Consider the following 20,743-nt stretch of genomic DNA (forward strand, 5'->3'; position numbering starts at 1 on the left):
AGCCAGCTTTAAAGTCAAGAAGACTTGAATTCAAGTCCCAACTCTGACAGATACTAGACATCACAGGGCATGACACTCAGTACTCTGGGCATCTCTCAAACTAAATTACAGAGACAGAATTTCCAATGAAATCACAAGTTTAGTTCCTATCCAGCCCCTAATAATGTAACAAGCTACATTATTAAATGCATGAAGTGTTTACCCTCATACATCTTTATATACCTTTATACATCTATTTTTCTAGTTAAAATGCAGGGAGAAAAAACAGCCTCTAAAGTAGCTATGAATAGTTCAGAAATTATTTCATTCCCTCAAAAGTCTTTTTGTGGATGTTGATTTGTATGATTCTGAAAATGCCTTAATTTCAGCTAAGCATCGAGTGTTCTGTGAATTTAGCTGTATTTATTCCACTATGCTACCACTGGCTCCACAAAATTGAATAGCTTTTTTGTCATCTTCAACTGCAGAGAACTGCAGGGCTGCTATATTCTTTACATTTTCCCTGAATTTGTCAGACTATATGTATGCTAAAAAGTCCACAAGAAAATCTTCATCACACATTTGCCTTTGGCATCTGATTGCATCTTGTTCACAAGTCACCATCTCAGAGTTTCAAGAAAAGCTACAACTATGCACAGTACCCAAGATGATTATTAAATGAAAAAGCTGTGAAACACACAGTAGATTCAAGTGGTGTACATATTGAGCAAGTGGTTGAAATTGAGATATCTCCACTCCAAATATTCATATGGACTATTTGTGCCCAACCTGTGGTAAAGCATTCTGAGCTTGTATTTGGTCTGATCAGCCACAGTCAGACATATTGTACCTTGATCTCAACATAGCGATGACATTCTGCTCCTCTTCAAGAACAAAAGACAACAATCAATCAGCTGAATACATGTACCTTAGTTACAAACGCTAGCAACATGGACAAAGATTGACCAAGATGATACTAAGTCACATAATGTTGAAGTCAATAAACATGCAAAGGATGTAACACATAAAAACCTGTGCAAAACATGACAAATGAGGACTCCATAGAAAGTCAGAAGCAAGAGCTCTAGTAGATAGCTCTGTGTTGTGAAAGACACTAGACAAGTTATATAGCAGCAATGATCAACAAGAGATAGACTACTAAAAAAGCGAATCCCATGAGACCATAACCAACCAACAGAAAAAGTCAACATTCAATAAGGCAAGTCAACAGTCTAGCTACTGAGAAAAAGATGTAAATAACAAATATGATTATGGTATTTGGTTGTATCTGCCTATGTATCGTAGTAAACAATGGCAAATTCAAATATGATTGCAAGCAAAACACTAAACTATATAGCACTGGCAAGTAACAAGTACTATAGTAACTGGGGGGTAGGGTGTTGGGCTGAGGGGGGGGGAGGAGGAAGAGAATCACAGACTTGCAATTCAGAATCCAGAGAAGTAACAGATCATATTGGTTACTCATCCTGTCCAATCTTCCACCCATACACTCTACAACTATATAAAAGAGAGGGCTCATTGTTGGATACTAGTAGTACAGTTAATCTTTAGGCTGAACTGGTCTCCCTTCCTATAGTTACCTAGTTGGTACAATTCTATTTCTTTAACATGTGTTCTTTCAATATTTGAAGACATTTTCAAATGAGACAGGTATATAAAGTACCTTGCAAACCTAAAGCCCTATATAAAAGTCAACTGATATTCTGTTGTTGTTGAAGGCTGGAGTGGTTAGTATGGGACATGATCTATTTCTTTGAATCCTTGGGTGGAATTTGGATGTCAGAAGAGAAAAAAGACATACTAAGTTGAGAGAATGGCAATAAAGACTATAACTGGTACAGATACAATTTCTAAAGTATCTTTTCTAAGGATAATAAAAGCTGTCTCAAGATGAATCATGTGTGTTCTCATTTAGATTGACATCAGTACAGGTGCAATTCCAACTGCTCATTTTGCTACTACTGAGGGGCAATAAGAAACCACAGGCAAATGTATATCACTGTTTATTCTTTACTTCCTCTGAGATGAAAACAACACTTACCAACTTCCTACAAGTACTATGAGGTAGATAGCAAATGTTTATAACAGTACCTATATTATTTTGCTTTTTCTTCTCCCTCCTAGTCATTCACTGGGCAAAGTCCTACTGCTACTATAACTTGTTCTGCAAGTCCATAGGCAAATTAAACCTAAGTAAATGAAGGCAAATCTGTAGAGCTGATAATCACAGAACTGTTCATAGACCTAAAAGGAAAGCTTAGGAATACAAAGGGAAGAAAGACCCTGTCTGTATATACTGTGCTAAGTTCCTCCAGGAGAGCCTCTCAAGACCATACAGACTTTGTTTATTTTGGGGTCTATTTAAATTATTCAACATTGTACCTGGTTCCTGAAACATTGGCCCTAGGGAACACAGCAAATGGGCTTGCATGGATGCCAGGACAGTCTGGTCTGCCACTCAAACAGATTTTACAACTGCCTAGTTTATTACACACACATACACACACATATTTTATTGTTACCTTTACATTATACATTAAGTAGCAGCAAGGCTATAAGAACTATAGACTCCCAGGATATTTTTCATTTTTAGAAAAATACAACTTGTTTTAGCCAGGATGTCATTAGAAGTCCCCATTCCTTCACTAAGGCCACTTTAAACAAGCTATAAAGCCATTAATGGCACAGTGTCATATTTACCAATAAGTAGAATGAGTCCATTCCCTAATGAACCACATTATCTCCCTTTTTCTTAATGAAGGTAAATGAGATATGGAAGGCTTTTCTAATATATTTTTTCAGGCCAATAGTTTTGCTCCAGAGAGAACATGACCTATGTTTGGGTCTATTTGTGGTTAACTTGAAGCTAATTATCAGGATTTTGACAAGGATCTTTAAAAAAAACACCACCAAACTCCATCTTCCTAAAGATACCTCCAAGATTTCCAAATCTATAATCAACCCAAAGAAAAGACAAGAACACACCTTAACACAAAAGATCGAAAAAGCTAAATTCACTCAAAAGTAGTCCTTAAATCAGTTTGTAGGGATAGACTAGGCAAATAATGTTTAGACATGAAAGACAGCAGGAAGTTTGTTTCTCAAAACTAATTCTTGGGGGCAGCTAGGTGGTGCAGTGGATAAAGCACCAGCCCCAGATTCAGGAGGACCTGAGTTCAAATCCAGCTTCAGACACTTGACACTTACTAGCTGTGTGACCCTGGGCAAGTCCCTTAACCCTCATTGCCCTGCAGGGAAAAAAAAAAAAAGACTAATTCTTTTTCAGTGAGTACTTCATGAACTCTGTGTGTGTGTGTGTGTGTGTGCGCGCGTGCGCGCGCGAGCTAGTAATAATAGCTAGCATTTATATAGCGTTTTAAGATTTGCAAAGCACTTTAAAAAATTTTTTTTATTCTTAAGACAACCTTGGGAGGTAGCTACTATTATTATCACCATTTCATAGATAAGGAAACTGAGGCAGGCAGAGATTAAATGACTTGCCCAGAATCACAAAGCTAGAAAGCAACTCAGACAGGATTTGAACTCAAGTCTTTCTCACTCCATATCCAGCACTCTATCCACTGCACCACCTTGCTGCCTTATATCTGTGATATTATTTGTATAGGGAACTCTCAGATGACTAAACTCTTTCTAACAATACAACTAGACTTTGATTAGTGTGAATGATTAATTCAATATCGGATTTGTACTTTTCAAAGTCATATTCATGTGCAAAATATGGCAACTGGTTCCAAAGCAACAGAAATATGCAATACATATTTGAATAATGCTATCACTTCATAGCATTGTTCTTACTAATTGGCACCTACCTGTATAGGTTGGCATATTCTCTGTAATTTACAGTCTTAGAGGACCTAGAGCAATAAGAAGTAAAATAACTTACCTATAGTCGTACAGACCATGTGTCAGAGGTAGGATAAATGATATAATAATAATAATATAATAACAACTAATAATTATGTTATACATTACATAGCTAATATATTTTATTATCCTGGGATCTGAGTCCAAATAATCGATTCTGACTCTAGATTCTGAATCCCTTGAAAGAAACCTAGAAAAAAGAGACACTGACCTTTTTCTATGGTTCCTTTGTGCAGGAAAGAATACAGTGTTACAGAAAGAACACCATATCTAAAGCCCAATACTTCTACTCATGTATACATTGGGCTCTTCTTCTAACTGGTTGTGTGAACTTGGACAAATTGCTTAAACTCTCTGGGTTCAGATTCTACATCTATGAAATGAGGTATTAGACCTGATGGTGTCTAAGATCAATTGCACTTGCAAAAAGTTCTGTCCTGAGCAACAAGGTCACATGACAGTTCTCAACATATTTCATCTCTCTCTTCGCATGTGAATGGAATTTTCTGTTGCTCAGATAACTAAGGGATATGGAGGATATATCTGAAATGGTTCCAATTACCTGGAGGATAAGTCCATTCTAGCATGAAGAGACTCAACATGGAGTGTTTTCCAAAGATTTCTCCTTTATTTTACTCCACACAGAGAAGCAGCCTTCTGACCAGTTCCTTCTATAGGAACGTCATTGAATTAGGAAAGACAATGACAGTTAGATGTGCCGCACCTTTGGAAAGACTGAAATTAACATGAAGGAGTTTCTAGCATGAGGGAACACGAAAGTTTCTTTTTCTCTCTGGTTTCTATCCAGCAGAGCTAGATCAGTTTCGAATCTCCAGCATCACTTTTGACCAACTCATCTCTATGTCATTATGTTCAAAGTAAGACTAGCATTTTCTGTGCTTTTCAGTTGTACAATCTGCACTCTTATTTATCCCACAACAACCTCAAAACAGCAACATATGCCCCTAGGACCATGAAGCTTGATTACTGTAATTCCCTCCTAGCAGGGCACCCCGCAGTGCACCTCTACCACTTACAGCTTGTGTTGAAGGCTGCAGCGTGTTTGCTCATTGATTTGAGCAACCGTGATCATATTAAGTCCAACCTGTGTTCTCCACATTAGCCTCCAATGAAGTGGTGGATTGATTTTAAGTTGGCCCTGCTGGTTTTTAAAGCCCTTAATGGCTCACTGGCAAACTATATGAAGCAAATAAGCCCAGGCAACATTCAGGACCTCCTCCCTCAGTCTCATTCTTATGGATAACCTACTCCATGATTTAGACAGTCCTTTATTCAGACCACCACAACACCAAAGAAACCTCCCACTGTCGGGATCCAATCACCTTCCTAAGGTATTGAACAAAGTCCACAACTATCAACACCTAAGGTCAATCTCTCCCATTTCTAACCACAAAGCAAAAATGTCTTTCAAAGGTATTACTGTTTTGTTGTTTAACTGAGATGAACATTTTCAGTTTTTCTTATTCAATTCATTCATGATTATTTTCATCTAGAAGCTCCTTTTCCCTTGTGCTATTCCTAGATGCAGTCAAAACTAAGCATTCATTTCTAATCTGTTTTTACTTTTAGTAAGTAAGCTTGGACTTTGATCATAAATATCTACCTCCATGTAGAAGCCTGAATGGTTCAAATATGCTCTTTATGAACACATACTTTAAACTGTATCAACATCTTTCTTCCTGATGAATTCTATTATCCTATCAAGACAACGTAATTTAATCTACAGAAAATAGATAATGCGGAAAGCTTTTGATGTAGAAATAGTAAAGTTAGTTCCAGCTCCATTACCAAACAAGATAATCTTTTTGCTCCTGCCCGGTCTGCACACTAATACCTGACTCTTCCATGCCAAAACAGATTTTTTCCAATTAAAAAAAAAAATGAATAAGATAATGAAATGCTTTACACTCTTTGCAATCTTTTCCAGCCTTTTCTCATCCTAACCCCCCCAACATTCAGTAAGTTCCCCAGAATATACCTATGCTTACCAGCCTCAGTGCTTTATCAGTCCTCTAGGCCTAAATGCTCCCCCTCTGAATCTACTGAGTTCCTACCCATCTTTTCAAACTCAATTTAAAGGTAGCTATAATAGGAAATAATTTCTAATCCTATTAGCCTCTCAATGCTGTTGGCATTCCTATTCAGACCTCAAACACCATTTTTACACCTCTCTAATGTCTTTATATCTTATGTGTATATTACAGTTATCTACATGTGGATCTTATCTTCCTACAAGAAAACAAGCACGAGGACAGGAACTTTGTTAGATATTAGAACTTAACATCATGATCTGCACACAGCATGTGCTTAAACAAATGTCAACTATTGACTAAGAATGACCTAAGATGTACTTAAGTCCTTGTAGTACTAGAATACTCCAAGAACCAATATTGTGCCACTGAGAAGATACTGAAAACACAAATACTAAGAGGAGAGCAATAAAGACCCTCCTAGCATTAATAAATAATATATAAATAATAAAAGCCACCCCTAGCACTGCAATACACTATTTCAGGTCTCTATCTTTAGTTTATATAACACAGTTCTTTTTCAGGGAACCATAGGTTTTCTACAAATAATTAAAGAAAGCAGGAGGAAAAATTTCCCAGGAAGTCCATAGGGTCAGAAGTACCTATTTGGCTACATGGTGAAGTAGGGCCTGGAATCAAGAAGACTTCTCTTCCTGAGTTCAAATTTGGTCTTAGACATTTACTAGCTGTGGGATCCTGGGCAAGTCATTTAACCCTGTTTGCCTCAGTTTCCTCATTTATAAAATAAATGAGAAGGAAATGGCAGAGCACTCTAGTATCTCTGCCAAGAAAACCCAAATATGGTCACAAAGAGTCAAGACGTGACTGAAAAATAACTGAACATACCTATGTGACTCAGTTTTCTATATTGTATTGGGGACCACCTATACCCACCAGCCATGGAAAGTATCCTGCCTATGTCTATGGAATTTTCCCCCCTCATTTGGTCTTACACTTATCCAAAAAGCAAAATAGGCCCTGACATGCACTCTGCTATGCATTGCAAAAGCCCCAAATATCAGTAAGGGCAGTGTAACTAACATTGGAGGCTATGAAATTAGTTACTTCCATACTTACCATTCAGATTGCAAGTAAGGATTACAGACAAGTGTTACAGCCTTGTAACAATACACAGTACCTGTGTATTGAGGAGTATCCCAGAATAAAAAAATCAAACTCACCATTCTATACCTTTAAATCCTTAACTACAAAACAATATAATATGTCTAAGTCATTTGAGAAGTATGTACCATGGGGCAGCTAGATGGCGCAGTGGATAGAGCACTGGCCCTGGATTCAGGAGTACCTGAGTTCAAATCCGACCTCAGACACTTAACACTTACTAGCTGTGTGACCCTGGGGAGGAGGAGAAGAAGGAGGAGAAGGAGGAGGAGGAGGAGAAGGAGGAGGAGGAGGAGAGGAGGAAGTGAGGGGTGGGGTGGGGTGGGGTGGGGTGGGGGGAAATAAGGTAATACATATGGTTAATGTTAACCTCCTGACCACTTAATATCTTGACTTTCCCTTAATACAAATTTTCATTTAATCTTTTAATAATATAATTATTTGTATGAGTGGGAAAATGTTTCATGATTTTATTTTATTATCTTGTCCCCATTGAGAAATTATTTTTCCCCTTAATGAAACATATTCTATTATACCTAGAAAGTAACAGTATAGATGGCACAGTGGATAAAGCATGGGCCCTGGATTCAGGAGGACCTGAGTTCAAATCCAGCCTCAGACACTTGACACTTACTAGCTGTTTGACCCTGGGCAAGTTACTTAATCCTCAATGCCCCACAAAAAAAAAAAAAGTAACAGTATAATATCTCTCAATACTACTGACTTCTACTAGTTTTAAATCAGTTTCTACAAGTTTAGGTCAAAAAAATGAAATGAGTTCAAGCACATGTAAGAATATGAAAGTAGTCCATGGTTTCTTTTACACCGATGAAGGGAGGGGTGGTCTTTATATAAAAAACAATTCACATCAAATACCTTTGACAACAAATTCCAAAGTCCTGCTTTCACTCTGAATTCAACACTTTTTCACTGACTACTACTTCTAATGTCAGAATTCCTTATGGAAATACCACAAAGGTTAACCCTTGACCTTCTGTTCTACTGCCTTTAAACTTGGTCCCACAGAGTACTCACTCATTCACTCAGCTCTTTCACCCTACTCAGTAAGTGAAAGGTTCCCAAATCTGCATCTCTAACTTTGACTTTTCATACCTAGAAGAGGTGTCTATCATCTAAAACTTAGCATGTTAAGGTTTTTAAAATTATTTTTTAAAGTAATAAACATTTTTATATATAGTTTGGGGTTACAATTTTTATCCCTCCTTCCCTCCCATTCTTCCATGACCCCTGAAGCAGTAAGCAATCAGATATGAGGTATACACATACGATTATGTAAAAAATTACCATATTAGTAATTTTGTATAAGGAAACTTAAATTTTAAAAAAAATGAAAGAATTTAAAATGCTAAAAACTGAATTCACAATCTCACCCTGCAATACCACCATCCTCTCAATATTTCAGGTTTGGCAGTTTTGTCTTACATTTCCTTCCTTTCCACTTCCAAAACTAATAGCCTCATTTAGGCCCTCACCACAGCAACAAGACTTAGTGACATCTTCCTCATTTCTACTAACAACTGATCCTAAGGTAGAGAGGAGTCCTCAGAAATACACCTGATAAAAATCTGATTTCCAAGATACATAAAAAGAGCCACTACTCAGTAGTTAAGCAGGCAAAAGATGTGGACATTTTTCAAAAGAGGAAATACAAACTATCAGGAACCAAATGGAAAAATTCTCTAAGCACCACTCATAATTTAAAGGTAAATTAAACACAACTAAGGTTTTACTTCACACCCAGCAAATTGATAAAGATGACAAAAAACAGAAATAATGAATGTTGGAGGGGCTATGGAATATCAGGCAAACTGATTTAACTGTTCTGGAAAACAATTTGGAATTATGCAGGAAAAGGTGTTAACTTGTCATTCCATTTAACCCAAAAGTCCTAATATTGGTCATTTACCCCAAGGAGGTCAAGGACAAAAAGAAAGACCCAAGTATTCTGAAATATTCACAGCAGCACTTTTTGTTATAGCACATAAACTTGTGACCAAATAAAAGCCCCTTCCTTAAAAGGGTTCCATTCTTGTTTTGGTATACTCAAGACCTAGCATGCTTCTTAGCACAGACAGTGCTTTAAAAATACTTGTTAATTGATTTTTATAGCTTTAAAAAAAACCCCTGTAAACAATGTCAGTGCAAATCAATTAGAGAAGGGCTGAACAAACAAAATTCATATTACTGCAATGGAACATTTTGATAGTGTAAGGAACAATGACTATAAAGAATTCAAAGAAATAAGTGAAGACATACTAATGCAGAGTGAAATAAAATCAAGAAAACAACAAGTACAATCACTATAATAATACAAGTAAAAGCAACACCCAAAGCAACTGAATTTGGATTAAATTCAATGTTCAATATTGATTCCAGAAGTCAGATGATGAACTACTGCTCCCTCTTCACTATAGTGGACACAGGGAAAGATTAAGGATGATAAACTGGCAGAGGAGGATACTATATTAGCCAATTTTCTTGATTATTTTCCTTTTTACGAAGGAAGGTTGAAGAGGCAGGAGAAGGGTATATTGGAGAACAAGGAGAACTGGTAAAGTGCCATTTTGTTTCTTTGTTTTACTCAACTGTACTTCTCTATTACAAGGCAAGATTCTACGGAGGAGTAACGAAGGATTCCCTGCCTCAAGTCTCTTCTCATTTCAGTCCATCTTCCACTCTGATGTCAAAGTGATCTTCCTTCATGGGTATGACTCTGTAATTCCCACCACCACTACTATTCAATAAACTCCAGTAGTTCCACATCACCTCCAGGTTCAAACAGAAAATTCTGTTTGGTGTTCAAAGCCCTTCATAATCCAGCCCTCTCCTACCATGTCATTCTTAAACCTTACTCCTCACCATGTACTGGACAATCCTGTGACACTGACCTGCTTGCTGTTCCTTATACAAGATACTCCAGCTCCTAATGGAAGGCAGAGGTTGACTGTCCCTCATGCCTAGAACTCTCACCTTGCTGGTCTCCATCTTTTGCCCTCCCTGGTTTCCTTCAAATTCAAGAGAAAACAGCACTTTCTACAGGAAGCCTTTCATCTTCTCCCTTAGAGATAAATTATCTCCAATTTATCCCATAAGCATGTATACATATATGTATGTACATATAGATATGCCTCTATCTATAGATAGACAATTGTCTCCACTATGAGCTCTTTAAGAGCACAGACTATATTTAGCCTTTCTTTGTATTCCCAGCTCTTAACAAAGCACCTAGCACACAGTAGGGGTTTAATGAATGCTTGTTGACTGAAGATTCTAAAACACCAATAAAACATTTTTTTAGAAAATTCATCCAATATACAGCCATTAGAATAGTGTCCATCTCACACCTTACATCATTTATCTACCATTCAAAGTCTTTCCCACTAGTTAACTGGTTTTCTCTACTCCACTATTAATTTTTTAAATATGCTCCTATGAGTAAGCTAAGCTTATACCAAGCTAATCTTCTTGCCATCCCTAACACAATCCTATCCATTCCCACCTCCATGATTTACGAACTGCTATTCCTCATGCCTAGAATTGCCTCTCTCCTTTACAATAATCTATATCCTTTAACTAATTCAAAACTCACTTGCTCCAGAAAGCTTTCCATGACTAATTCTCATACAGCTCCTCTATTCAGTACTTGCAGTATGATACTATATTAATTTACATTGACTTCTATGTTGCTATGTAAAATCAATCCAGCATTTACTAGGCTCCTATTATGTGCAAGACACTATAGAAGTATTATTTTAGAGGACAGCTAGGTGGCAAATGAATAAAGCACAGGCCCTGGATTCAGGAGGACCTGAGTTCAAATCCAACCTTAGACACTTGACACTAACTGTGTGACCCTGGGCAAGTCGCTTAACCCTCATTGCCCTGCAAAACAAAACAAACAAACAAAAAAAGAAGTATTATTTTAGTTGCTTCGGGTCTTTATATTCTTCCTCCTCTACAAGTCTACTTAGAAGACAAGGGAACATTTTTGGTTGCTGTTGTTTTTTAAATCCTCCTACAACTCCAAGAATGGGACTCTGCACACAGCTGGTATTCACTATGGGTTGCTCGAAGACAGACCCAATAGAGGTGAATAAAAATCCATTACTTAAAAGGGCAACATTTTCTTGAACTGTAATGTTTTCAAATGTGCTTTTTCCTTTTCATTTCATTCTCTATTGTACTAAAGCATCAGGTTAAATTTTAACTTTCTCATCCTGACAAACATAATACAAATAGCAATTGAAATGCAGTCACATCAGCTGAGAGGGAGGAAAAATGGCATCCTAACACACTATCGAGGCTTTTTAATTTCATCAAAAAACCTGTTAGAGGCCAAGACTCATCACTAAGACAAGAGCTATCTAAGTCATCAAAATATGAAGATCCAATAACAGTGCCAAGTAATGTTAACAAAACAGTCAGAAATGGAACACAAGTACCTATCCTTAACAGTTATGCTAATTACCCGGTTCATTTAAATCTAAATTCTTACCACAATTCTATTTAAACCAAAAGGTCCTTCTCCTTCCCTATCTATATGATCAGAGAGTTGAAAAAATGCAAATTACAATTATATTTCAAATCACCTTATAATTGCAATTTCTTAAACCATACAGTATCGAATTTTGTCTTAAACCAAATATAAAACTAAAAAAAAAAACCCAGCTACAGGTATACTTTTTAAAAAATAATAAGTGTGTCCCTAAAACGTTTAAATAAAGAAAATCATACTTTAAATCCATTAGACAAGATTGCTATTTAAAGGAATACTGCAGTTAATCATTTTGTCAAACTAAGAATCCACCTGTAATATGAATAAAATCACTCCTAACTTATCTGTTTTCTATGATCAAATTTTTGTATATGTGTTTGTTTGTTAAAGCAAGCACACCTGTACCGTATGCCTGCTTAAAGATGGACCTACTTTACTGAAGCCATTTAACACCAGACTAGAAAATCAATCATTCTTCTGTTAGTCTGCACTATAATTCTGTTATACTTTCCATGACTCACACAAATGACATGTTACTATATAAAGTGTGACATAAATCTCAATATGAACAGGTAAACAGCATGCCCAGCTCATCACTCTAAAAAATAACCATAAGCAGAAATACCAAGCCTGGTTCGTCCTCAATTTTAAAAGATCAGCTTATGCTTGCACAATGCTTAAATGAATTATGACAATGGTAAAGTATTGGTTGTTACTTCCTTAATTAAGGATTTTACCAAAATGCTTATACAACTTTGTCACCATCCTAAAGATTTATTCAATTTGGGAAGGAAAAGAAACCAATCTTACCAGCAATTTAAAAATCTCTTTTATAGATATGATCTTTATTAAATAAACACTTTTCTGGTACATCCAACATTTTTTTAAAAATCTATAAATCTAAATTTTTACTTTAAAACTCTTAAAAATTAAAAGAGAATGCTACTCATAACACCAGATAAATCCACGAAGGAAGTTATAAAAAGAATAAGAATTTTTTTAAAAAAACAGAATAGAGTGTTTAATTGTTATACAAGAATAATGTCTGGAATAAGAACAGTTAACCTTTATTTGTTTTACAAAAGACTTTCACTTTCAGTATAGAAGTATCAGTGAGAAGATGTATACTCAATATTTTAGAGAATTCTTTTTGAAAAAACATATTTCTTGCTAAAATATGGTACTGAGTAGAAAAAAAAACCTAAATAGATAAATATTTGATTTTTTTCTCCCTAAATTCGCTTATATTACTTGTTCTCAAAAAGCTAACCAGTAAAAATTTTCAAATATCATTTATTTTGCAACTGCTGAATCCAATAAAAATTAAGCTAAGGTCACAACACAGAATTTAAACCTAGGAGAGCCCAGAAATTGAACACCTGTATCAGTATCAGTATCAGAACAGACAGTATCCTACAAAATAGTTCATATAAGTTAATTATTTTTCATTCCTATAGAGTGAGCCACATTTATGTCAAGGTCACTGTAATAACATCTGAGTACATATATTTTATTATATCTACATGCAACACCATACTAAATAGACAAATTCACTATCTCAACATATGTACACTGTCAAAGTGAATTAACACCTAGATGTCTCAAAAAATGGTATTTAACATCGGGCCAGAAATGAAAGTAATGATAAGGTATACATTAACCTTTTCCCAAAGTGATTTCTGATAATATGGCAGCTGTCATACAAGTAATGATATTTTGCTTTGTGCATTAGATAAAAAACAATATCAGGCGTTATAGCATCCAAGATGTGAATTTCAAGTTTAAAATTACTAAGAAAGTGCCATATTATTTTCAAAAAGTTCTTTAAGAAGTCAAAATCATTATTTGAAAAAGGATAGAAATATTCATCATTGGGATCTAAATTGTGCAATAACATCATCATTGACAGATTTTATGTTTTACATGGAATTTTATGCCTGTGACAAGACAATTTTTATTTGATATTGAAGAAATACCTCTTCAAACATTTTATTCTGCAACTTTTAAAAGTAAATGTTTTTAAAATATGGGGAATGATTACCAAATCTCTTCCGAAACTTTGGCAGGTGATTGTTTCAAAATACTGATACACTATCCAAATGAAATAGCAACAATACCAACTTCTTCTAAATATTCCCTTAAATATATTTGGAAAAGAATTTTGCAAATCCTTACACTTTGCCAACAAACATGTGATATAAAATTCAGTTACAAAATTTAAATCTCTTCACATTAATAAGATTTACTTAAATTAAGATGCTTCTGGATTGCATAATATACTTGGCAGAATAGGAAAAAAATTACTATACCCATTCACAGGATAGATATGTTGAGTACCAAATATTGGATATGCAGCTAAAACACACATAGAAATCAGTCATCTTAAACCAAAACCCTCTACTCCAAAGTATCAGTTAATGCTTTGAGTATTTCTACCACAAAGATGTAACAAGATTTTACAAATATTCTAAGTAATTGGGAGAAAAATTGCCCATTTCAACATGCCCCAATATTCTTTTACTTCAAATTAAATGTATACATGAAAATTTTTTTAAATATGGCAAGCTGCTGTCAAAAATCTCTAACATCCTAATATATCAGTAAATATAGAAAAATTACATTTTACATTTTTTATTTTACAAAGTTAAATAACAAAATAGTCTATCTTCTAAAAAAAATTAAATTATCCCAAATGGAAAGTCTCTAAAATATATTTCCAAAAGAACACTAAAAATGTTGGTCAAATAAATTTTTTCCTAATTCATGGTTAAATGAATATGTTAAATCATGGGAAACGAATTACCTCTAGAATCAGTATCATTCATTCATTCCAAAAATTCTTAGAGTGCCTACTATATTTAAGGTATTTACTATTATTAGCATGTTTCTTTAGCAAAGAAATTGAAATTAATTTTAATAATTATTAGCTGAAAAAATTAAGCCTTTGCCCCCCCCCACATCTCAAACACCAGTAGGAAAGGGAATTTGGGCTCCATTTGTTTTAATATTTTAAAATAATTAATTTAGAAAAAATTCCCTTTTTCTCACCTACCAAAAAAAGAACTTGGGAATAAAGTTTTCCTTTGGTTTCCAGTAGAAAGGAAGGGGAAAATAGCTGACATTTCAAAATATCCTTATGATTAATAACAATATCAACTTGGAATTGTTTTCAAAATACAAAATGTTTTACTTTTTACCAGTACTGAGTGCCATAAAAATAAAGCATTTCCACAAGTGAAATGATATAAAAGTAGGGTTTAATTCTTGCTCTCAAATTTAAAAAAATAAACAATTATATTAAGATGCACAAAGATTAATAAGCTTATTTTGTCACATGTATTTAACATCTCATTTTCTTAATTATTCAATGCCAATGGCTTTGATGAAAGTTTTGTACTTTTTTTTTTTAATCTAAGCATTAAGAGGCAAAACAAAGAAAAGTATAGCCTCTGCACACTAGAATGGACATTATTCTGGGAAACTTAAAGAATGACTTGGAGAAAAAGTATACTTTCTTCTCATTCTATGTTGAATGACAGAAAAAATTATAAAAATATTCAGGGGATTGATATAATCATTTGATCAAGAAAATTATTAGTCATATATATTCAAAATAGTTTTAGGTGGATAAAGATGCTAAAGAATTTTAAATCTGATTTAACTTAAATCTAATCAGTGTCCGTCCCAATGTTATTATGATTTAGAAAAGGTTTCATTCATCTATTCATTGTTCTCCTATTTAGAGGATGTGAATGGAATTTTATATTTTTATGATTATTTTTTATTCAACATTCTTTTTTTTTTAACTGGCCACCAATTTATTCCTAACTTCTAAATCTATGAAAATGCCATGTTATACTTTATTTGCCCAGCCTTATCTGAAGTACAAAATGCATTCATTTAATAGTGCCATTTTAATACCTTTTATAAACTTTTTGACTAATAGTGCTAGCTAGTGCTAAATGTAGAGAGAAAATTTTAAAGTACATGCTTTACACACAAACAAACCATAGACAATAGCATTTTTTGTTTAGCTCTTGGACGGAAACATGTGCCAGATCTTTCATATTAAACACTTTACTGCAGCTTAAGATTTATGGAGGAAGATGTTTTTCAAGACATCCTAAATGGCTAATCTTCCCAACATTAAAGACAAATAGATCGCTATGTTTTTATTTCAAAATTGACACCTAATTAGATTTGTTTTTCAGCATTATTTTAAAATAAAATCATTTTAACCTCTTCCAATAAGCAGTGTATCAGAACCCAAGAGATTTGAACTTGGGGCTTTCAACTGCCTCTTACCTGATCCACTGAACTGACTGCTTCCCAGGGTTGTTGGTCTGGTCTTCCCACTATTAACAGGTGGGGAAAACATCTGCAAAACAACCAACAATGCATGTTAGTAAGGAAACTCCTCTTACAAGCTGCATCTCTCTACTACACAGCAGTTCACACAGAGAAATCAATTAGCTGCCACATTTTGAAGTTGAAAATGAAATAAGATTGAGTCAATGCATTCCAAATCAAAAAGACTTGTAATCTCGACCACTTTGTAACGTTACTTGTGAATACTGGAACTCTTCCATTTCTCTAGGAATGTCAAAAATTATAAAAGTCAATATCAAATGGCTTTCATTGAACAATTAATGCATAGAAATAAAACAGCTTTTTCATATGAGAATTTAGACAATTCATGTCCCCTTAACTATAACTACATATAGAAAAGGATCATTATAACAGTGGTTAACCACACTGCAGGTGTCAGTCCTGTCTCCTAACAGCAGAGTTATAAAGAGACTCCACAGTACCAGAATTAAGGGCAAGGATGATTTGGTTTCATCATCAATGGTTTTTAGTATTAAATTATTTCCCTCAGTTTTTTAAACCTAACCTGGCTTAAAACAAAAGTACCTGCTTCAGTAAATATACTCATAAAAACCCTAACCCTAGGCTGGATTTCTCTGAGCTAACATCCTTCAGATACCATACATTAAAATTAAACGAAAGAAAAAGAGGTGTGGGGGCAGGGAGAGCATAAAGTTGGCTTCAGAGAAAAGAAAATAATTTTTAAAAGAATTCTGATAATCATCAGGGTCACAGGGTGACTCAACCAAAAGTTTATGATTACATTGTTCTACTTTTCACTAGTTAAGCCAAATGACCCCTCTGGCATTAAAGTTTTAAATCTGGAAGTCTAGACATTACATCAAAGTTCAGGTGTCCAATATGGCTGAGCTGGACTAAGGCCCTGAGCAGTGCAGCTGAAATTGAGGCTGCCTAATCCCAGGTCCCTTTTACCAGGGCAGAGCCATAAGAACACCTCGAAAGATATCCTACCGCACTGAAGTCCAGCAGGTCACTCAGCTCCTTGTCTGTCCCTATAGCCGCCATTCGCTGCTGCTGAGAATTCATCTTCGGTCACTTCTAGCAGGTCCTAAGATAGAGGAAACACTGCTTAGTGAGACCAGCATGTTTCAGAAAGGACTGGAAGCTGAATCCAAAAGTGTATGTGATTGTGGGAGGGAGGGAAAAGGGTGTCTTTTCTGGGAGAGGGGAAAGAGGGGGTTGGAGAACTGGGCTTGCTTTTAATATTGGACCCTTTCAGTTTGTTTATTTGTTTTAAGAATCCTGGGCAGGCAGAGGACCTGTCTGAGTACAGGTTTCCCCGCTCCCAGATAGGTATGTGTACTACACTGATCCCTAATCAGGGAAGGAGAAGAGCCAGGTGGCTGGCTACGAGGTGGCTGATCATTTTGAATACACATGTAACGAACAGGAAAGGGTAGCGGAGGCTCGTGCAACTCGATAGATCTCCCCTAAGTTTGCTGGAGCTCTGGACCCTTTCCCCTCCCCTTCTTCCCCTACCCCAGACAGCCAGCTTCCCAAGCACCCGCCAGGAGGTGGCTGGAAGGACCGGGTCTCTAGCTGGTTTAGGTCTCATCCCTTGTGGGGGCGGGGGGGGGGGAGGTCGAAAGGGTTAGAAAGAGGAAGGGGGAGGGGTAGAGAGGAAAAAATTCCCATCCAACAAGCAAGTGTGGAGAAGAAGAGAGGGAGAGAAGATGTTTAGTGACTCACTATCTAGGCAACAATAGAGCTGACAAGTTGCTGGGAATGTGCATCTCACTAGAGCCATGTCTGCGGCTACCGCTTCCCGGACATTACCGCTGATTTGCAGAGAATCAATTTGCTCCTCAACACACAGAATTGACTTTGCTTTTTTTCTTTCTTTCTTTCTTCTTTTCTTTTCTTTTTTTAAAAAGCCCACTAAATCTTGCTCTCTCCTTTCCTTCCTCTCCTTTCCTGGCTCGGCCTCCTCCCTCTCTTCCTCCCTTCCTCCTTCCCACCCAGCCCCGAACCTGCCAAGACAATGAGCCTCCACAGCCCCGGAGCCTCCGCCGCCGCCGCCGCCGCCGTGTGCGCCCCGGGCGCGCCAGCACCGAGCGGAGCGGAGTGCAGGGCGCACAGGGCCGAGTGCGCCGCCCGACTCCCGGTGGGGCTGCATTTCCCCCGGCACGAGTGCCAGTGCCTCCTCCTCCTCCTCCTCCCCCCTCCCCCCTTACACCCCTCCCCCCACACAAGTTGGAGGGGGTCCTCCGGGCTCGGCGCTTTACAAAGGGGGGGCAGAGTTCAGGCGCGGGGAGGAAGGGGGGGGAAGGCGAGGGGGGGAAACGACTCCTACAGCTTCCACTCCGGGAAGGGGGGCTGCCGCGCAGCGCACGGGGACCCGGCTCTCAGCTCAACCCAAACAGACCTCCCACCCCATCCACGCTGCTCCCCCTCCCCCCCTCGCGCCCTCCCCACACTGGCTCCTCCGCCCCTGCCCCACTCCTCTCCCAACTCTCCCCCCACCCCGGGCCCCGCGCCCCGCGCCCCCAGCCAGCTCCGCATTTACCTGCAGCTCCTTTTGCACATTCAACCACCCCGATAGAAGTTCACTTTGGCCGGGAGAGCGGGCTTGGGCTTTCCCTTCCACCTCCCGGCGTCTCTCTCCACTTTCCTCCTCGCAGAGACTCAGATCAGGGCAGGTGAGGGGGCTCTTGGGCCTGGCCGCCCCTTCCTCCCCGGGCGGGCTGGCTGTGCCCCCGAATAGAACTTGTGGGTCTCCCTTAGGCGGACATTTTTTTTGCTTAGGCGGCCTCAGCACCACGCTCGGGCTTCGGCTCCGGATCCCTCCGCGCCTGGAGGAGCCCTGGGGTTAACCCCTTCCTCCCCGGACCTCTCCCAGCTGAGTCGGGAAGTTGGGGGCAGGGGAGTGGGAGGAGCCGGAGGGAATGGGGAGGGGCGGCTACAATGCACATGGACAAAGCCCGCGGTAGGGTGAGGCGGGCTGGAATGCAGGGGGGAGGCGATACGCCCCTGGTGAAGCAGGGGCTGACGGCTGGGGCCGCATCGTCTGATCTCCCTGAAGAGAACAGTATTGAGCTGCGAGCTCGGCGCCGCCTCCTCCCTACCATCCTCCTTCTACTGGCTATAAACGCGGGGCTGGAGGGAGTCGCAGCTGCGGGAGCATCTGGATCCTGCACCCGGACCACCTCCTAGACCGAGATACGCTCCGAGCTAGATAAGAGGCCTCAACGAAGCTGAACTTTGGCTTTCTTCTACTACTCGGCCAGCGCTGTAAAGACGCTGTAAACCGCGTCTTTTGCTTTGAGTCCCACGCATTTCAGTGGCAGGGGTGGGGGCGTGCAGCGTACTGGACAGCGCCTTGCGCGGAAAATACGCCGGGGAAGTGTGAGAAAAATGCTCCAAGCTCTGGGCTCTCATACTGTACTTTGAAAAGGGCTAAGAATTGGCAAAACTAGAGCAGAGACTGCAAAGGGAAAAGACTAGCCCACTAAAGCTCAGCTTTGTATTGGCCTTTTACATCCACCCTTTTTCATTTGCTCAATATAAGACCCGTTAAACACCCTAACCAAAAACCTCTCATCCAAATCCACACATGTACTGAACCTGATCCAAGGAAGTAAGCCCAAGTCAGGTAGTAGTTAGAGGAAGATAATAAGCAAGTCTTAATTGTGTTCTTTCTTTTTATAAAGGGTTGTGGGACTTAAAGGATTGGGCTTTCATTTTACACCCAATGGAGACATTTGCTATTCTCTCAGCATGTACTCCAGCTTCTTCAAGGTGTTATATCAGGTCCTACCAGCTTTCAAAGACCTCCAGTATGAACCGCTATACACGCTGCCTGGGCACCAGTCTAGCTAATCACTAAGATTCATTCCCAGAAAGTTGCTCTCTAAGTGATTTTGTTCTTGTTTAAGTTTGGCCATGACAACTCCTGAAGAGCATCTATTAAGAGCTGGAGAAATGAAATGAAATGATGGAATCATGGATATTTCCAAAGATCTAGTCACTGTATATCTTAGTGTATCAGTGTTTCATATATCAATTGATAAGCATTTATTCAATACTAAAGAAGTGCCCAGCACTGTGCTAAGGGTTGTGGGTACAAAGATAGGCAAAAGTCTCTGCCCTTGAGAAACTGAGTCTAGTGGGGGAGACAAGATAAATAGGAAAAATAGGTAGATACAAGACATACAGAGTAGATGAAGGATAACTTTAGAAGGGAAGAAATTAGCAGCAGGGGGAACCAGGAAAGGCCTCCTGCAGAAAGTAGTTTTTAAGTCCAGCGTTGAAAGAAGCTAGGAGGGGCAGCTAGGTGGTGCAGTGGATAGAGCACCGGCCCTGGAGTCAGGAGTACCTGAGTTCAAATCCGGCCTCAGACACTTAACACTTACTAGCTGTGTGACCCTGGGCAAGTCACTTAACCCCAATTGCCTCACTAAAAATAAAAAAAAAAAAGAAAGAAGCTAGGAGGATTATCTGAGGTAGTATTAGTAATAAGAAGAAAAGAGAATTCCAGGCATGGGAATAGCCAATGCAGTGGCAAAAAAACCCATGGTGGGGGAGGAACATATGTAGAGTGCATGTCGGGGAGCAATATGTAAGACTGGAAAGACAGGAATGGTCCAAGTTGTGAATAGCTTTAAATGTCAAAGTATTTAGGAACCCACCAAAATTTAGAAGGGGGAGGGTATAGTGAGCTGTCAGAACTGTTCTATAGGAAAATCACTTTGGCAATTATGTAGAAGATAGATTTGAGTAAGAAAAGGCTTGAAACAGAGAAGCCAATTAAGAAACAATTGCAATAATCCAGGCAGGAGGT

At 38.2% G+C, this 20,743-nt stretch overlaps 1 protein-coding gene across 1 annotated transcript in view; it reads right to left on the bottom strand.

Annotated features, from left to right (window-relative positions):
- TCF12 (transcription factor 12) overlaps positions 1-18,901 on the bottom strand; it is a 420,600-nt gene extending 401,699 nt beyond the window's left edge. Inside the window, 3 exon segments of the mRNA XM_043982756.1 lie at positions 15,880-15,952; positions 16,915-17,011; positions 18,470-18,901. Coding sequence (XP_043838691.1) covers positions 15,880-15,952; positions 16,915-16,989 — 148 coding nt within the window. The 5' untranslated portion in view covers positions 16,990-17,011; positions 18,470-18,901.
- Between the last annotated feature and the right edge of the window lie 1,842 nt (positions 18,902-20,743).

This window comes from Dromiciops gliroides, chromosome 2, assembly GCF_019393635.1.
Source record: "Dromiciops gliroides isolate mDroGli1 chromosome 2, mDroGli1.pri, whole genome shotgun sequence".
Taxonomy (NCBI): Eukaryota; Metazoa; Chordata; class Mammalia; order Microbiotheria; family Microbiotheriidae; genus Dromiciops; species Dromiciops gliroides.